The 14,950-nt window shown below is 52.1% G+C and overlaps 5 protein-coding genes across 5 annotated transcripts; 4 read left to right on the forward strand and 1 right to left on the reverse strand.

Moving 5' to 3' along the window:
* Positions 1-1,956: 1,956 nt before the first annotated feature.
* On the forward strand, positions 1,957-3,071 carry J4E87_001003 (uncharacterized protein; the record flags this gene model as incomplete). The annotated part of the gene is made up of 2 exons (XM_049372653.1): positions 1,957-1,960; positions 1,999-3,071. The coding sequence occupies 2 exons, from the start codon at positions 1,957-1,959 to the stop codon at positions 3,069-3,071; spliced, it is 1,077 nt and encodes a 358-aa protein (XP_049237311.1).
* A 1,575-nt stretch (positions 3,072-4,646) lies between these two features.
* On the forward strand, positions 4,647-5,618 carry J4E87_001004 (uncharacterized protein; the record flags this gene model as incomplete). Its single annotated transcript, XM_049372654.1, has 1 exon — positions 4,647-5,618. The coding sequence occupies one exon, from the start codon at positions 4,647-4,649 to the stop codon at positions 5,616-5,618; it is 972 nt and encodes a 323-aa protein (XP_049237312.1).
* Positions 5,619-6,205: 587 nt separating this feature from the next.
* J4E87_001005 (uncharacterized protein) lies at positions 6,206-8,116 on the forward strand (the record flags this gene model as incomplete). The annotated part of the gene is made up of 1 exon (XM_049372655.1): positions 6,206-8,116. The coding sequence occupies one exon, from the start codon at positions 6,206-6,208 to the stop codon at positions 8,114-8,116; it is 1,911 nt and encodes a 636-aa protein (XP_049237313.1).
* A 336-nt stretch (positions 8,117-8,452) lies between these two features.
* On the reverse strand, positions 8,453-8,815 carry J4E87_001006 (uncharacterized protein; the record flags this gene model as incomplete). The annotated part of the gene is made up of 2 exons (XM_049372656.1): positions 8,453-8,607; positions 8,662-8,815. 2 exons carry the CDS (start codon positions 8,813-8,815, stop codon positions 8,453-8,455), a joined length of 309 nt encoding a protein of 102 aa, XP_049237314.1.
* Positions 8,816-11,998: 3,183 nt separating this feature from the next.
* On the forward strand, positions 11,999-14,746 carry J4E87_001007 (uncharacterized protein; the record flags this gene model as incomplete). The annotated part of the gene is made up of 1 exon (XM_049372657.1): positions 11,999-14,746. The coding sequence occupies one exon, from the start codon at positions 11,999-12,001 to the stop codon at positions 14,744-14,746; it is 2,748 nt and encodes a 915-aa protein (XP_049237315.1).
* Between the last annotated feature and the right edge of the window lie 204 nt (positions 14,747-14,950).

Genomic DNA, 14,950 nt, shown 5'->3' on the forward strand with positions numbered 1-14,950 from the left:
CGAGCTTACTGTCGCTTTCGGTGCGCTCAGTTTGAATGGCATCTTCCGGATCCTCGACTTGCCCGCTGTAAGTGATCCGCTTTGACGAACGATGCATTGATCGCGTGCTTACTGCGTTCTCGTTTCCTAGGAGCTGTTCGGCAGTGTCTGCAACCAGTTGGACGATGACTCACTGCGAAAGATCCGACTGGTCTCTTGCACTCTCAACGATCGCTCGACTTTCACTTTCGGGACACGATTCTTGGCGCATTTGGTGGCTCTACCTCGTTGGGATAGTCTCGCCGTCTTATTATACTATGCACGTCACGAGAAGCTCTCGCGATTTGTTCGGACGATATCGATGAGCGGCGAGATCGGTGGCTCTCCTTCGATGGTCCACGTTGGTATGCCTTTGTCAAAAGCTGAAGACATGCTCACGGAGGCGCTTCGAAAGTTTGTGAATCTGGAAACTATTCGGATAGACAGCCTATCGTACGTGCAAACCTGGCATTTAACTGGAGAAGTCGTCGGGCTCCGTTGTGGCCCAGAGAGACTCACTCCGCAACAGCTCCGTTGCGACTTTAGCGCACTCAGCCACTTGCTCCAGGTCATGATGGGATCTATCAACCGCGCGAATGTTTGTGACAGGATACACCTTGATCTGAATCTTCGAGTCATGAGCTCTTCTCCCTACAGGGATACCGACAATTCACCAATTCAGGCTGAACTGTTCAACATCAGCTCCCCTTTCTGGAAAGAGAGACTGTCGCGCAGGGTCCGCAAATTTCAAGCTCGTCCTAGTGATACCAGTGGATGGGCTTCCCACCTTGCTGCCTCATGCTCGGAGCTCAAGGAACTGGAGCTACTGCCTAGTGGAGGGCGTATTAAGTTTGGCAATCGACATGGCGACGTGCATGTTTGGCAGCACCTTCAAGATCTTGCCGTCAGCGGAGTGGACCTTGAGAACACTGCTATAGCCGGCTTCTTCGAAGCGCATCAGAGTACTCTGACTCAGCTTCATCTCGGATACATCGTTTTGGATAATGGATCCTGGAAGGAGATCCTGCAGACCATACATGATCTGCCAATTCTTGAAGGTCTGAGTCTCTCTTGCCTAGGTCAAAATGTAGCCTACGCTACAGCACCAGAAACGGACGGTGACGCGAGATCCTGCTTCAGATGTGATAAACGCTCAGACGTTTTGCTTGCTCTTCGAGCTCTGCTTCAGGGTGTACAAACATACAAACATCAACTCTTCTATGAGGACTACTACAGAATTGACTTCACATCGGCAAACATCGCTCTGGCATCCAAGGCAGCGAAGTGATGAGCTAAAGTTGTTGGAGTCAAGAAGGAAGAATTCAACTAGCGGTTGGCTGCGACGGCCGGGAAAGTCCGAGAAATGTTTTGACACGGTGTGGTAAGAGGCAGCTCCTACGGACTAGGGATCACTATATAGCACACTGCACATCATGAATAGGATGATAATTCATGTTGCACGCGCCTACCGGCAACTCTCTCGCTGCTGTTTACCTTCATCGTACCTTCTCTCACCCCAGGTTCAGGCCTAGCGTAAAAGCGCACGACCCCGTTGTTGACAAACGGGCAAGAGCGTCTCGCTCACGCGAACTCTCACCTCACATCATCGCAGACCCTTCAGTCTCATTCACAACTACAGCAGAGATTGCACCGCAGTCATGGTGACTACTCGCGCTCAAGTCAAGGCGGCCCACGTGGAGGAGCCGCCGCAGCCATTTCGACTCCTCGACCTTCCCGCTGAGATTATCGGTGACGTTTCCAATCATCTAGCCGACGAAGATCTCATCAACGTACGCCGTGTGTGTCGCGCACTAACAGCACATTCCGCGAACGCTTTCGGACAGCGCTTTTTCAATAACCTCGTCGTCATCCTTCATCCCACCAGCCTTGGCACACTCCTCGAAATCTGCCGCCATCCTGTGCTGTCAAGATATGTCCATGAGTTGACAGTGAGTGGCGAGCGTATCGGACACGGTATAGCTCTCATAGCTGGTGAAGAGGTACACGAGAAGAGACACATGGACTTACAGACAAGCGTTGAACGCTCACGCATGGATCTCATGATTCTCACCGAGGTCTTCCGGGAGTTCAACAACTTGAAAAGTATCCAAATTGACGTTGAATCTTTTCGCGGACCTCGATACATCGAGGATGATGAAATTCTCTTGAGATGTGGACGAAGTTCGATGTTCGGTCTGGAGCGTTCAGAAGGAAAGTCTTGGGAAAAAGGCGATGACAATGGTTACAACCGGGTATACCGCTTGACTCTGCATGCGATAGAACAGGCTGAGGTGGACGAAAAGATCGAGTTAAAGCTCGAGTTCTGGAACTCGTCCCATTCTGGAGACGCATTTGAGTACTTTGACAACAATTCCAGATACTGGCGTGAGCGCCTTTGCAAGAAACTACGCTACGTCTCTACCACGAACGACATGGATCCTGCCTGGATTGGACAACTGTTGAGGCTAAGTGTCGGTATCACCAAGCTTGAGCTGAGTCAAAATCATACCCTCCTACCGCTCGCTCGCGAACCGGCGGGAACTTTCTTCTTCCCCGGTCTACGTCATCTCAACTTCACTGAGGTGGTTATCTACCACGAAGAGTTGGTCGCATTCCTGCACTTGCACACGTCGATACTGGAGGACGTTGTGATCCAATCTGTGGGTTTACAGCATGGCACATGGCACCAGCCACTGCACATTCTCGAGACCATGCCCAGCCTCAGGAAACTCTGGCTAAGTATGCTACTTGAGCAGGCGCCGTATCAGGATTCTCCAACAAATGTTTGGGATCTGGACTTCGAAATTCCCGCATTCTTGAATGTTGACGTGCGAGAGGATATCGAGCTAGCTCTCAGTGCCATGCGCGCCCATCCTGGCACTGATCTCGCGAATTATGATTTTGATGGCCCCAATGGAGAGTTGTATGAGTATGTGGTACAATACGACAGAGGCTGGGCTGCTCTGGCCGGGGCTATCGACTTCAGTAACGGGCGATGGGAACTGGTGAACACGTATTCGGAGTATTCACTATTGGACTCTGGAAGCAGCTGAGGGTCTAGGGGAGGTTCGGTGCGATTGAAGGACGATCCCGGAGACACACCAACGGTGTTCGAGTGTTTTGATACATCAATTCTAGCGCGGCCCCTTCTCTTCGTCGCGTCGCATCTCCATACCCCCAATTTCAACAGGCGGTTGTTCAATTTCCACAGGTTCGTGTTTGTATGCCACCGCTCCTGGTCCCAACTCCTGAATATGCTTTGCGTGGACCTCGTATGGCGTCACGCTCGTAAGCTCCGTAGAACCTGACATCTCCCGTGGGCGTGACGAATGCCGCCTCCTCATGATGAAGAACACCGCTAATCCGATTATTATGCCGAGCCCTATGCCTCCTCCGACTGCTGCCCCCGCTATCGCGCCCGTTGACAAGCCTGAGGAGCCTGAGGGGGGTGGTGTGAACGATGGGGTCGATGTAGGCGTAGGCGTGGACGTGGCAGATGGTGATTCACCAATGCCGCCGGCGTCGCAGAAGTCGATACTGTAGTATACGAAGGTCGAATTGTAGCAGTCGATCGGTTGGATTTCTTCTTGGAAGCCGGAGCATATGTCGACGGTCGTATCGTTCATATAAATAGTGACTGCGCGCAATGTCAGTATGGCCATCCTCGCATCCATCTTGTCGCGAAGCAACATACCTGTGCATCCTGGGTCCAGGCCGACGACCTGGAAGCTCCCATAAGGGCCATTGCGCCTGAGATCTGTACAGGTACCATTCGGATAGCCGTTTGGACCCTCTAAACCTCGCAATGACTCTTGACAGTTATCATCCTCGAAGAGGGCTATCTGACTTGTCGCGAAAACACGCGCTGCGAGTGCGGTAAGGAGGAGTAAGAGAAGGTTATGCATCGTCGCGTCGACGCGCGGTACGTTAGCCGCAAATTGGCTTTGGCGGGGCGGCTAAGCAGACAACCAGAATACGAGGGCGCCGGTTCATCTCATAGCTGTTATAACCACAGCTAGTGTACGGAGCTGACAACTAATAAAGATGCAAGGCAACCTGGAGTTAGTTGCCCAGCTCTTGGTGGTCGTATCCATCATAGCTTCACAGGCCTGACCACTCCTTTCCTGACCTGGCATGCAGGATGCGGCATGGGTAACGTAGGCAGCGAATCGAGGCGAGGCTCCAGATTGCATGAAAAGCCACGCTGTGTTCCTGCGGGCCCACAGTGCGGCTGAGGCACGATATCCTTTTCAGGGCTATGAGCTGTGCTGCTGTATCACAGTGGATGCTATCTGGTTGTGTGCGATGATCGTCCTCTGAGATGTTGCTGTTGTTGCGACAGCCTGCGCGCGTGCAATGAGCCCACAAGTATGACGGCCCCTGTCGTTCTGGATTAATAACCGCTTCAAGTATACAACGAAGGATTGACTGTTCCCGCAGATGGCTTACTGATGGTCTGTAAAGGAGCGCCAAGTTGGCTTGGGAAGAATGCGGGTACCTGTTCCGCGGCGAAAATTTGGGGGCCACGGAAAGAGCCGTGGGGCCATGACTGTGACATCCATCCAATCCTCCATGTCGCACTGCAGGAGAACTACGTACAACACCATCTTCGATATTAAGATTCTACCATGTCTTCGGGGGAGCAGCCAAGGATCCTTCTGTTTGGTGCCGGTAGCGTCGGAACGGTATACTTGTACCTGCTCAGCAAGGTAGCCGCGACCACCGCCGTCTGCCGCTCGAATTATGAGGTCGTAAGGAGAGATGGCTTCACCATCAATTCATCGATCTTCGGTCAAAACCTTCATTTCAAACCCAATGTAGTCCGAGACTGTGGAGAAGCAGCGTCACAATCATCAGATCCATTTGACTACATCATCGTCTGCAGCAAGGCTATCCCGGATACGGTACCGAAGCTCATCGCTCCTGCCATCACACCTGGACATACGGCCATCGTACTTATTCAGAATGGCGTCGGTATCGAAGAAGAATACTTGAAGGCATACCCAAACAACCCTATCATCAGCGCTGTCGTCTATATGCCCGCTACCCAACGGCCAGCCGGCGTCATCAAACACGGTGAAGTCGAGAAACTCCAAGTGGGAGCCTATCCATCTTCCGCACCAAGTAAATGGGCTAAAGCTTTCACGGAACTTGTCACAGCAGCCGGTGCTACAGCGGAATTCTACGAGGACGTTCAGCACAAGCGATGGATGAAACTACTCGTCAATGCATCCTGGAACCCCATGTGTGCTCTCGCTCTGAGCAAAGACACAGATATTCTAACTGCCTCGGAAGAGGCGGACGGTGTTGTACTAGCTGTGATGCTTGAGATTCGCGACATCGCAGCTGCGCATGGCTACGAAATCACGCGCGAACAGGTCGACAATCAGCTTAGCCGGGCGCAAGCCAGGATCCCGACGAACGCTGGTATCGAACCTAGTATGCTTCAGGATGTTCAATCAAATCGGAGAATAGAAGTAGAGGCTATTGTGGGCAATCCTGTCCGCATGGGCAAGGAGAAGGGTGTGGCGTGCGTACGTTTGGAGATGCTCTACATCCTCGCAAAGGCTTTAGATTTTCAGATCGGACGGAGGCATTGAAGTCGGAACTTACATTGCGATGTGAATCTGTAGGTAAAGACTCATCAACTACGCACCTTCCGGCTTCAATTGGATGTTATTTCTATGGTCCTTCCCACCGACTTGAGCAAACGCCATGCTTCATAGACACCTTGATCCGCGGGCCTCTCCTTCTACTGGGACGATATCCTAGTCAAACAAATCATTTGTAGCTGATGATAGCGTTCTGGCGATTAGCGTGTCTTGTCGCTGTCCCTTTCACTTCTCATCCACCGCCGGTATCGCGCCAAGCCTTCCGTTTGTCCAGCGCTCCGCATCGCAATTCGCGACTCACCACCGCTTTTTCAAAATAACTCGTCGTCATTTCCACGGTGACCAACAATAGGCACGGACCCAGCCACAATAGCAGTCAAAATATCTTTTGCGCACACACAAAGCGATACAAACCCTCAAAACACCCGTCCTGCTTCATTGCTCTCAGTTTCCAAACCAAACACTCCAATTCTTTCCCATCGCAGCTTCCAAGACAAGCTCTTCTATTTGACGATACCCAAAATCTCATCATACCCTACTTTGCGAGCTCACCTGCCGCACGCTATACCGACAAGATGCGCACTGTCACCATCGCCCTTCTTTGCTTTCTCTTGCTAGTAGCCCTCGACATCGGCCGCGTCTTCGCATCATCTGAGTTCTTTCCGCTTGTTGTTCGCCGCCTCCAAATCGCCGTCTCGTACCTATACTGGGAGATTTGCTGGGAAGTCTACTATCAGTTCACCCACAACTTCGAAGGAGTTCCCGTCTACCTCCGCTTCATCTCACTTCTCATCTGCGTCTACCTTACCTTCGCCCTATATGTATATATCAAGTATACCTACTGGATAGGCCCTCATCCCGAGGCCGACCAAGACGACCTCCATGATCCTGCCGAAAAGGGACAGTCGCAAGAGACGAAGCTCCCTGTCACTGCCACCATCGCTCACATCACACCACCGCCTGTCACTCTTACGCCTGCAAAGCCAGCGCCTCCCTCATATCCACCACCATTCGAGTTCCCCTTCACCAACTTCCGCGGCACCGGCGAGTCGTTCGCACACTCCGATCGACGCGACCCGACACACTATCCCGTTCTTCAACTGTCGACTTCTTGGGGCAATACCCGTCGCAAAGAACGCGATTACTGGCGGTCTGCACCTAGGCAACCATCACCTGCCTACAGGTCTACCGAGCACGAGAAGGTCGCCGCGGCACCTACCATACCGAAGCCAGAGGTGGCTCAAATCACTACGAAGTCGACAGCTACTACCACGAAGGACCACGTAGTCATCGCGCCTGCCCATAAGGTTGTCGAGCTACCTATCACATACCTCCCGGCCCCGCCACAGCCATCCCTCGAAGACCTTGCCAGGTCGACCATGAGCAACCTGGCTAGTCAAGCACCTACCCTTGAGACTGCGATGAGGGGTTTTCTGGTTGCTGCCAGTACCGGCACTGAGTACATGTCGTCGGCAGACGCGATTTGGACCTTGATGGCGAGTGCCGAGAGCGACCTGAAGCCATACTTCGTGGGCGGTATGACCATGGAGCAGTCATCCCTTATTGGCTGGAATGCCTCTATCGTGGAGTTCTGGAACTACTTGGTGCCTGAAGGCGCTTCCATTCAAGAGAGCCAGGAACTGATGGTTTTCCTTGCGCTCTATCGTCAATTCGCCAACTACCTTGGGTTGAAGGATTGTCTCCAAGACCTCATCATCATGAGGCCCGAGCCTCCCGCGTCAAGTACGCAAGACCCTCCAGCACCCAATATGGGGACGCTGTCCGCCATCCCCACCACCACTAAGTACCTCCCCGCTCCTGCCATCACGATCGCTCCGCAGCCGCAACAGGCACCGAGTACCTCCGCGCCTATCCAACAGGCACCTCCCCAGCAGCCGATAGTGCCCCAAGGTGCACCAGGCCTCATTGACTTCAGTAAAGAAGATTGGTTTGGTCTGCCAGATGATCAGCTCAAAGAGCTCAAATGGAGGTCATTCAACTGGCCTAATCAGAAGGCCGCCAGCTTGAAGATATGGCACTACAATGTACTGGAGCTCACCCAGTTACCTACACAACACCCAGAGTTCATCATGGCCTCATATGTGAAGGCAGAACTTGAGAAAGCGGCACCCCTCCTAAAACGCGCTTCAGTCGTGTTTCGACTCCAAGGTCGTAGATGCCCGTGGCCTGGTGACCTTGAAATGGCACCATTGATAGGCAGCATTACGAGCTGCATCTCTCGAGCCACGGAGATGACCAATCAATGCCAAGAGATTGCAGATTGGGACTCTCGGGATGAATGGTACAAAGCCTGCCAGTACCTCCATGAGAATGTCTTCAAAGACAAGAGGGTCTGGGCATCGCTATGCAATCGTTACGACTCCGATGACCCGGATGAGAACGACAAGGAGGACAAGACTGGTCCTCTCAGGCGGTTGTGGGAGAAGATGTCGCCCACATGGCTTCCTGACATCGCAAAGCGTTGAGCTGGACGCCAACGTATATATCTTACACCACTACAGCTGTCATACCGACAGCCTCACAGCATTCGAATGCCTCCTCGGTAGTTCAAGCCATTACAAACTTCGCCCAATGCATGGGTTGTATTTCCCAACACTCCTCTTGACTTTTCAGTTATAGATAGAATGAATCAATGTCACCATAAAGAAGAGTTACTCCAAGTGAAATGTGTATTAATGCTCACTCCCTATCTAAACCAATCGAAAGAAGATGTTGTACATGTGTCTAAGAAACCAAGGCACGACCATCGTTGAGGATATACATTATTCGCGCCATGCCGAATGAGAAGCGACGAAAGGCGCTTATGCGGAGGGGGTAGCGGGAGCCTCAGCAGTGGGGTTGACGTCGGAGCAGATGAGAGCCTGGCCGAGGATGGGGATGAGGCAGCACTTGGCCTGCTGGCCGGACTCAGCGCATCCGTCGATGAACTGGTTGATGCTGGTAGGGGTGGTGGTAGCTGAGAGAATGTTAGTGATCATGTCTTTGATAGGTGAGGATGGGAAGGACGTACGAGGAGCGCAGTCCAAGTTGGCGAGGTTCAGGACATCGGTAGCGCAGCATACGGGGTTGCCGGAAGAGCAGAGGCCAACCTGGCGCTCGTCAAGGGGAGCAGCGAAGGCAGCGGTGGCGGCGAAAGCAACAATGGCGGTGATGGTGAACTGCATTTTGAAGGTTGGTTGGGTTGGTTGGTTCTTGTGAAAGAAGGAAGTGTTGTTTGGAAGTGGTGTTGTAGAGTTGTTGATGTGAGTTGAATGTGTTGGATGATGTTCAATTGTCGAGGCATCGTTGCCCTCTTTATACCTTCTCAGTCCTCATCTTGTTCAAGGTTCATTCCAAGTACACGCTTCATTACATTGCCATCGTCATCAAACACCGGCATACCCAGGCTACGATCGTCATCGACGCCAGGGGAATTAGCTGACAGCCGGGAGCGCACGTCCATAACGGTCAAAATAACGGTGACAGGTCCACCTGGCGTCCCCAACTTCTTCATGGCGAGTCTGCACCTGGCAAAGAATGACGTCGATCTCAGCTGGTTTGGCTCTGTGGTACCTGGCTGATCATGCTGACTGGTTGGTACCGAGGGTGGAGTATCCGTTAGGGCTGTTGATCTCGAAACCTGCACGGCTGGAGTTGCTGTCGCATGAAGAATGGATACTGTGGAACGTAGATCGATATCGGAGGTATAGCCATTCAGGGCAGGGATCAGATGTCGAACGCGAACATACTTACACATTGGGCATCTTTTCGCTGCCCCTGGCGCGTACATTTGCTGCAGGGTGTCCTGGCTGTATGCACGTTGTCCACGTCAAAGCCTCTCATAGGGTTTTGTGGCTGCCCCAGACTATGCCATAGGGTGGTCGGACACCCTCCACGAGTTGAGGCTTCAGCGCCAGTGACGTACCCTAAGCTGGGGTACCGGCTACCGGAGCGCTCGTTCACAGGCGTTGCATAAGGCTCATCTCCGAGCCTCAAGTTCACCAAGTCAAACGCTTGTGGATGTGGTCTGAGTGCCCGTAGACCGCCTGAACGGCACCTAGCATGAACGTGTATTCATGCGAATGTGAGAATGTGTACACATTTGTCGTCTTGCTTTGACCGATCGACTTGGTGGAGGCGATGCTTCATCGTCACCCACACCACGCGTTCATTCCAACCTTGAAAATCTTTCTTTAGCAACCGGCAGATTTACCAGAGCTGACCCATGACAAGGTGTGGCAAACAGCTGTCAAAGAACTCAAGCGCCTCAATACGCCATCCGATGATGCTAGAGGTAGGTGTGACGAAGTCCAGAAAAGCGATCGAAACGTGGGGCTAAGGGGTTTAGCAAGGGTATTGGCGAATGGGAATCTAGAACCAGCTTCCAAGGAAGCCCTGTAACACGGTGGAAAACCTGGTGATGGTTCGGCTAGCGTTTGATATAGCACAAGGATGGGAATCTATAGGTACTCACAGAGTTCAAACGTCGAAGGCTGTCAAATTGTGCGAATTGTCCTAAGGCTGACATTTACATCCGTAATATCCGTTAGAGTTTGGATGAGGCCATTCGCACACATCTGGTCAGCACAACGAGACCCGCATTCGGTCCTAAACGACGAAAGCAGGTGCATTTCTCAGGAGACGTTGTGAAAATGTATGGAACGGAACGTTGCATGCCCAGGCGGCCGTTAAGCCCCACTTGACCGCGCCTTGCCTGATCCTGGCGTGACAGCCCGAGCAGCCGACCTCGCTTGCATCGATCTACGTCACAACAAAGACCCGGTTCCTGACAACGCAGCAAGATCTGAACAAGTCGTGCAGGACGATTTACATCATTTTGCTATCGCGCAGCCAATCGCGACAAACACTTCATTTAACTGAAGTGCATTCTTTGAGGCGAAACGCAATCTTCCACGCGATCCTGCCATCCTATTTACGCGAGGGCGACGAGGCTGATGGCCTAGTGCGTGTGGTCGCGCAGGGTCGACGAAACTCAGGAGCGGACGTGACAGCTCAAGGCGGTAAGTACAGCACATGCAGCGCGTAGTTGAAGGGCCAGAAGCAATGCGACGCCATGGTACTGAGGTGCTCGCGCATTGCGATGGAATGTGGCCATGTGCCAGATGTGCCAGGGACATTTGCGACACACCAGGAAGGGCACGGCCATGCTCCGAAGCTCGTCGGCATCCGCCAACAGTCACCGCTCTCCTCATGTTGTTCTAGAATGACCCCAGGGTCAGATTCTAATCGACCTCTGCAGTCAGACTGCTACTACAGACAACACTACATTCGACGGCGTGAATGTCAACTTTGAGTTTGATTGATCTGGCGCTTGGTCGGGTCTACAAACGCCACGATGCCGCTACGGCGCGACTAAGATCTCGAACCAACACCATAGCACAGTGGACGACGATAGCCGATTACTGACTACAGTAGTAGCATCTGACCGCTTATTTGACAATTCTAATAACCTTTTTGGCGACTACCAAAGTACATGTAGAGATTTGGAAATGGTGTCCTTCACCGCTGCTCAAACTGTACTTACGGGTACTGATATCCTCCACACCTACTGCGCTTCTTGCTATAGAAACAGCCCTGTTCTCTTTCTTTCGGTCAACATGGCTTGCAACAAGTGCAAGTGAGAGTTCGTCAGCCTTAGATTCCGCGTTCAAACATATTTGGCTACCCAAGTTCCGAATCGCCATCGTGGTTTGGGTGACTCCAACACTCTGAATGAATGCGCTGCAACACCCATCGCTGAAGATCTCGCATCCGGTCGCGATTACCTAGGTATACACCTGTCCTAGGAAGCCTATGATAGTCGAAAAGCAGATGATCCAATAGACCTGCCCTAATTTATTGCTACCTAGGTACAATGTAACGAAGAATAAAGTAGAATGCGCTTGACAAACGAGTACAGCAGCTGGTTTTGAGGTCCCGAAGCTCTCTTTACATGGTCAGTTTCTGATCGGGATGTCGAGCATACCTACCTAGGTAGGCACTCAAAAACAGGATACGTTTTATGCACATTCAAGCAATCTCATCATTCTGATATTCAGTTTCGCATCCATACAACGGCTGCGTTGACATGACGCCGTATTATACCAATGGATCTGAGGCGTAGTTGAGTGTTTGAATCGATTCGGGCCGTTATGAGTCGTGCTCGCTGATAGTTCGGCGCCCCGCCTTTCTAAGGTCACGTGCAGTGGGAAATAGGTCTAGCGGCGCTCGGCAGGGTTTGCCCGCCTTCTCATTTGGAGCTATACGAGCTGCGGCAGCACCAGGTGCCGCCATCGTCGCACTCAGGCACCCCACCCATTACAGAACGCGAACATCGAGCGCTTCTCTGCCTCGAATCGGCTCACGTCATGTCGGGTCTCAACGAGCCACAGACCTTCCTCGCCAAGTACACCTTGTACAAGCGAGCCACCGAATACATTGCAGGATGGATTGCCGAAACCGCCGCGTCCATCGGCTTCGAAGTCAAAACGAAAGAACAAAAACAGACAAAGTCGAGATCTAAGTCGAAAAAGGGCGCGGGCAGGAAAGGCAACCAGAATGCGAAAGGTGGAGGTGGTGGCACAGTATACCAACTCGGAGTATCGGACTTTGTACCCATGGCAGAAGCGATAGCAAAAGCTGGAGAAGAAGCAGAGTCTGAGATTATGGTCCCTGTTGCTTTATGCAGGCACTTCAGTCGCGCCATTCAGACACGTCGGAAGGTCTCGCAATGGTACAAGGCGAAAGTCAACCCGGATACAAACAGTGACCTGCGGCACGAATATTTCATCAAGGTTCTCGAGGACACCTTCGCATCCCTCAAGCCATTCCTCGGGTCGGGCGGACCAGAAATCGCACGCAACAATGGTTCCGCTACTAATGTGGCTGACTTATCTTCACGCAATCGCTTCGCGGGGCTGACCGTCGATGAGCTCGTGGCACTAGCCGACGAGGAAGATATTGCCGAAGATACACTCCCTGACGTATCTAATGTCACGCTCGAGGAAGCTGAGGAAGACAAAGAGGACGACTTCTGGATTGCTGTTGCGCTTATGCTACAGGAGCAACAGGACATGAGGGAGGTGGTCCGTGACAACTGGCAGAAATACAAGAGCGGCAAAGTCGACTTGATTGTGGCAGCCATGACCACGGATACGGCTATTAAGCTTGCTCAAAGTGCGGAGGCGAAGTTCGACTTGCTAGTAACACGACCGAAGAAATATCCAGTCACCGAGTATCCGGTCTGGACGCTCCCCGCCGTTCTTTTCTACAACAACCACGAGGATATGCACAAGTGGTCTCTCGCGGAGATTGCAAAGCCTTCCACCAGGCTTGGCGTTACAGCGGACGCCCAGAGTGAAGCACATTTCGACTTCTGGCCGGTCTTCGCTGGCTTGAAGTTCTACCTCCACAAGCACATGACAAAAAAGAACTCGATTCCGCAAGTGATGCCGAAGGACTTCGGCGATGCCAACATTCACAATCGAACATTCAGAGCAATCGAACTTGCCCAAATCATGCGGATCGTCGCCAAAGCAGCCAAACGCCCACCACTGCTGGATATGGTCTCCAAAGGTCTATTGGACATGTTTACCGAGCACAAGATCCCAATGTGGCTTACATATGGCGTCCAGCTTCATTTCGACTCGCAAGACATCATGGGCGAGATGACCAACCGACCGCATTTTGAACTTCAGGTCTACCTGAACCATCTAATGGGAGTAGAACAGGCCATTACGAATAACTGGGAGGATCCGATGATGCCAGACAATATCCAAGATGAATGTTACAAACCTTTCAGAGAAGCATACAACGACATCAGTCCCTGGGCCAACCATGACGGATTTGCCGAACAATGGCAACAGCTTGCGCAAGATCCAAAGGTCAATGGACACCCCATCTTCGGGATAATGAAGAAAAAAGCGTTCTACATATATAAACACCATCCTTTGCTCAACGGCATGTTGAAGTACCACTTTCTCGTTCACTGGCACGCGGCTGGCCTGTCACACGAAGCAACTTCATGTTCTCTTCTTTTCATGGCTCATGTTTATATGGGGACACAGCTGAGAAGCCCTTCCGACCCAGTGTGGCCCGACATGGAGTTCATGCTCTTCAGCCAGGATCCCCGATACGTGTTGATCAAGAGACCACCCGAGTCGCCCGAGGAAGCACGGACTCTCTTCGATCTTGCTACTGGCCAGCCCACGCTCAAGCAGGTGCAATCATATACCTTTGATCGTCTGGACCTTAGCCGTGGAGATCTAGGCCGGCCTAGATATGATCCCACTAACAAGTCTCGACTGTTCAGAGATGCAACCGTGTTTGGAGAGACTGTCTACTTGCCGCGCGGTGCTAGTGGCTGTTGGATCAAGAAGATACCCGGTGGAGCCTTCAATGGGAGAATCGACACCATTACTACGGCACTTCTCGAAGCTTCTGCTCCTGATGCAACCCGTGGCCGTCTCGCGCGCGCGATGCAAGCTTCTCAAGAGCAGCAGGGACTAAAACTGGAGCCTATTAACGGCAGAGACGGACTCACATCTGTTGCTATTCTGGAACATTTTGCTTTCTGGCTGCAGGCTGACTTGCCAGATCTTTATTTCAACGGAACGTTGATGCAGCGGCAATGCTCGGATACGTGGAAAGCCATCTACGCAGCGCTCGAGAACGACCCAGCTTGGGATCCGTCTTTCTCAGAAACCGGACGATCGCCGCAACATGCAGCGAATACCATCATTACTACGTCCCTAATCGAAGGGAAATATCCTCGATTCATGGACATAGCGCGCAGAGCGATGCGCAATCATCTGAGGCAACAGGAAGAAAACTATGAGTGCGCGCAAAGCGAGGTATGCTTGAAGGATTTGACGAAGTACCACAAAGGAGCCGCCAGGCTCTTTACGGATGATGGACCTTTGAATGTGGACAACTTATACAAAGGTTGGTCGCAGGAGCACAGACAACAGAGGAAGCATAATTTTGCGGCCGCTGCCGCACAGGCCGAGGTCACAGCTGGGAATGCCGATTTGCAAGAGATGTTCCAAGCACGGGCGATGCAAGCCATGAGTTCGATGATTACGGGCGGCGCGGCCGACCAGTGTATGGTGATGTAACGCATCATCGAAATTTCAACGTGTTTTGCATCGCGCGTAATCACCCTATGCTTCGAACCTTTAGGGATGTCACGCTTCTCAGTATGCGAGTTGTTATGGTGACGTTACGTGAAAGACATTACCCAGCATCCTCGACGAGGCAACAACCTGAGACTAGCCGTTTTGGGATGGCTGCCTGAAAGCCACAACATAGTAAGGAGTTGC

Source organism: Alternaria ethzedia, assembly GCF_023757985.1.
Source record: "Alternaria ethzedia strain BMP 0044 chromosome Unknown scaffold_2, whole genome shotgun sequence".
Classification (NCBI taxonomy): Eukaryota; Fungi; Ascomycota; class Dothideomycetes; order Pleosporales; family Pleosporaceae; genus Alternaria; species Alternaria ethzedia.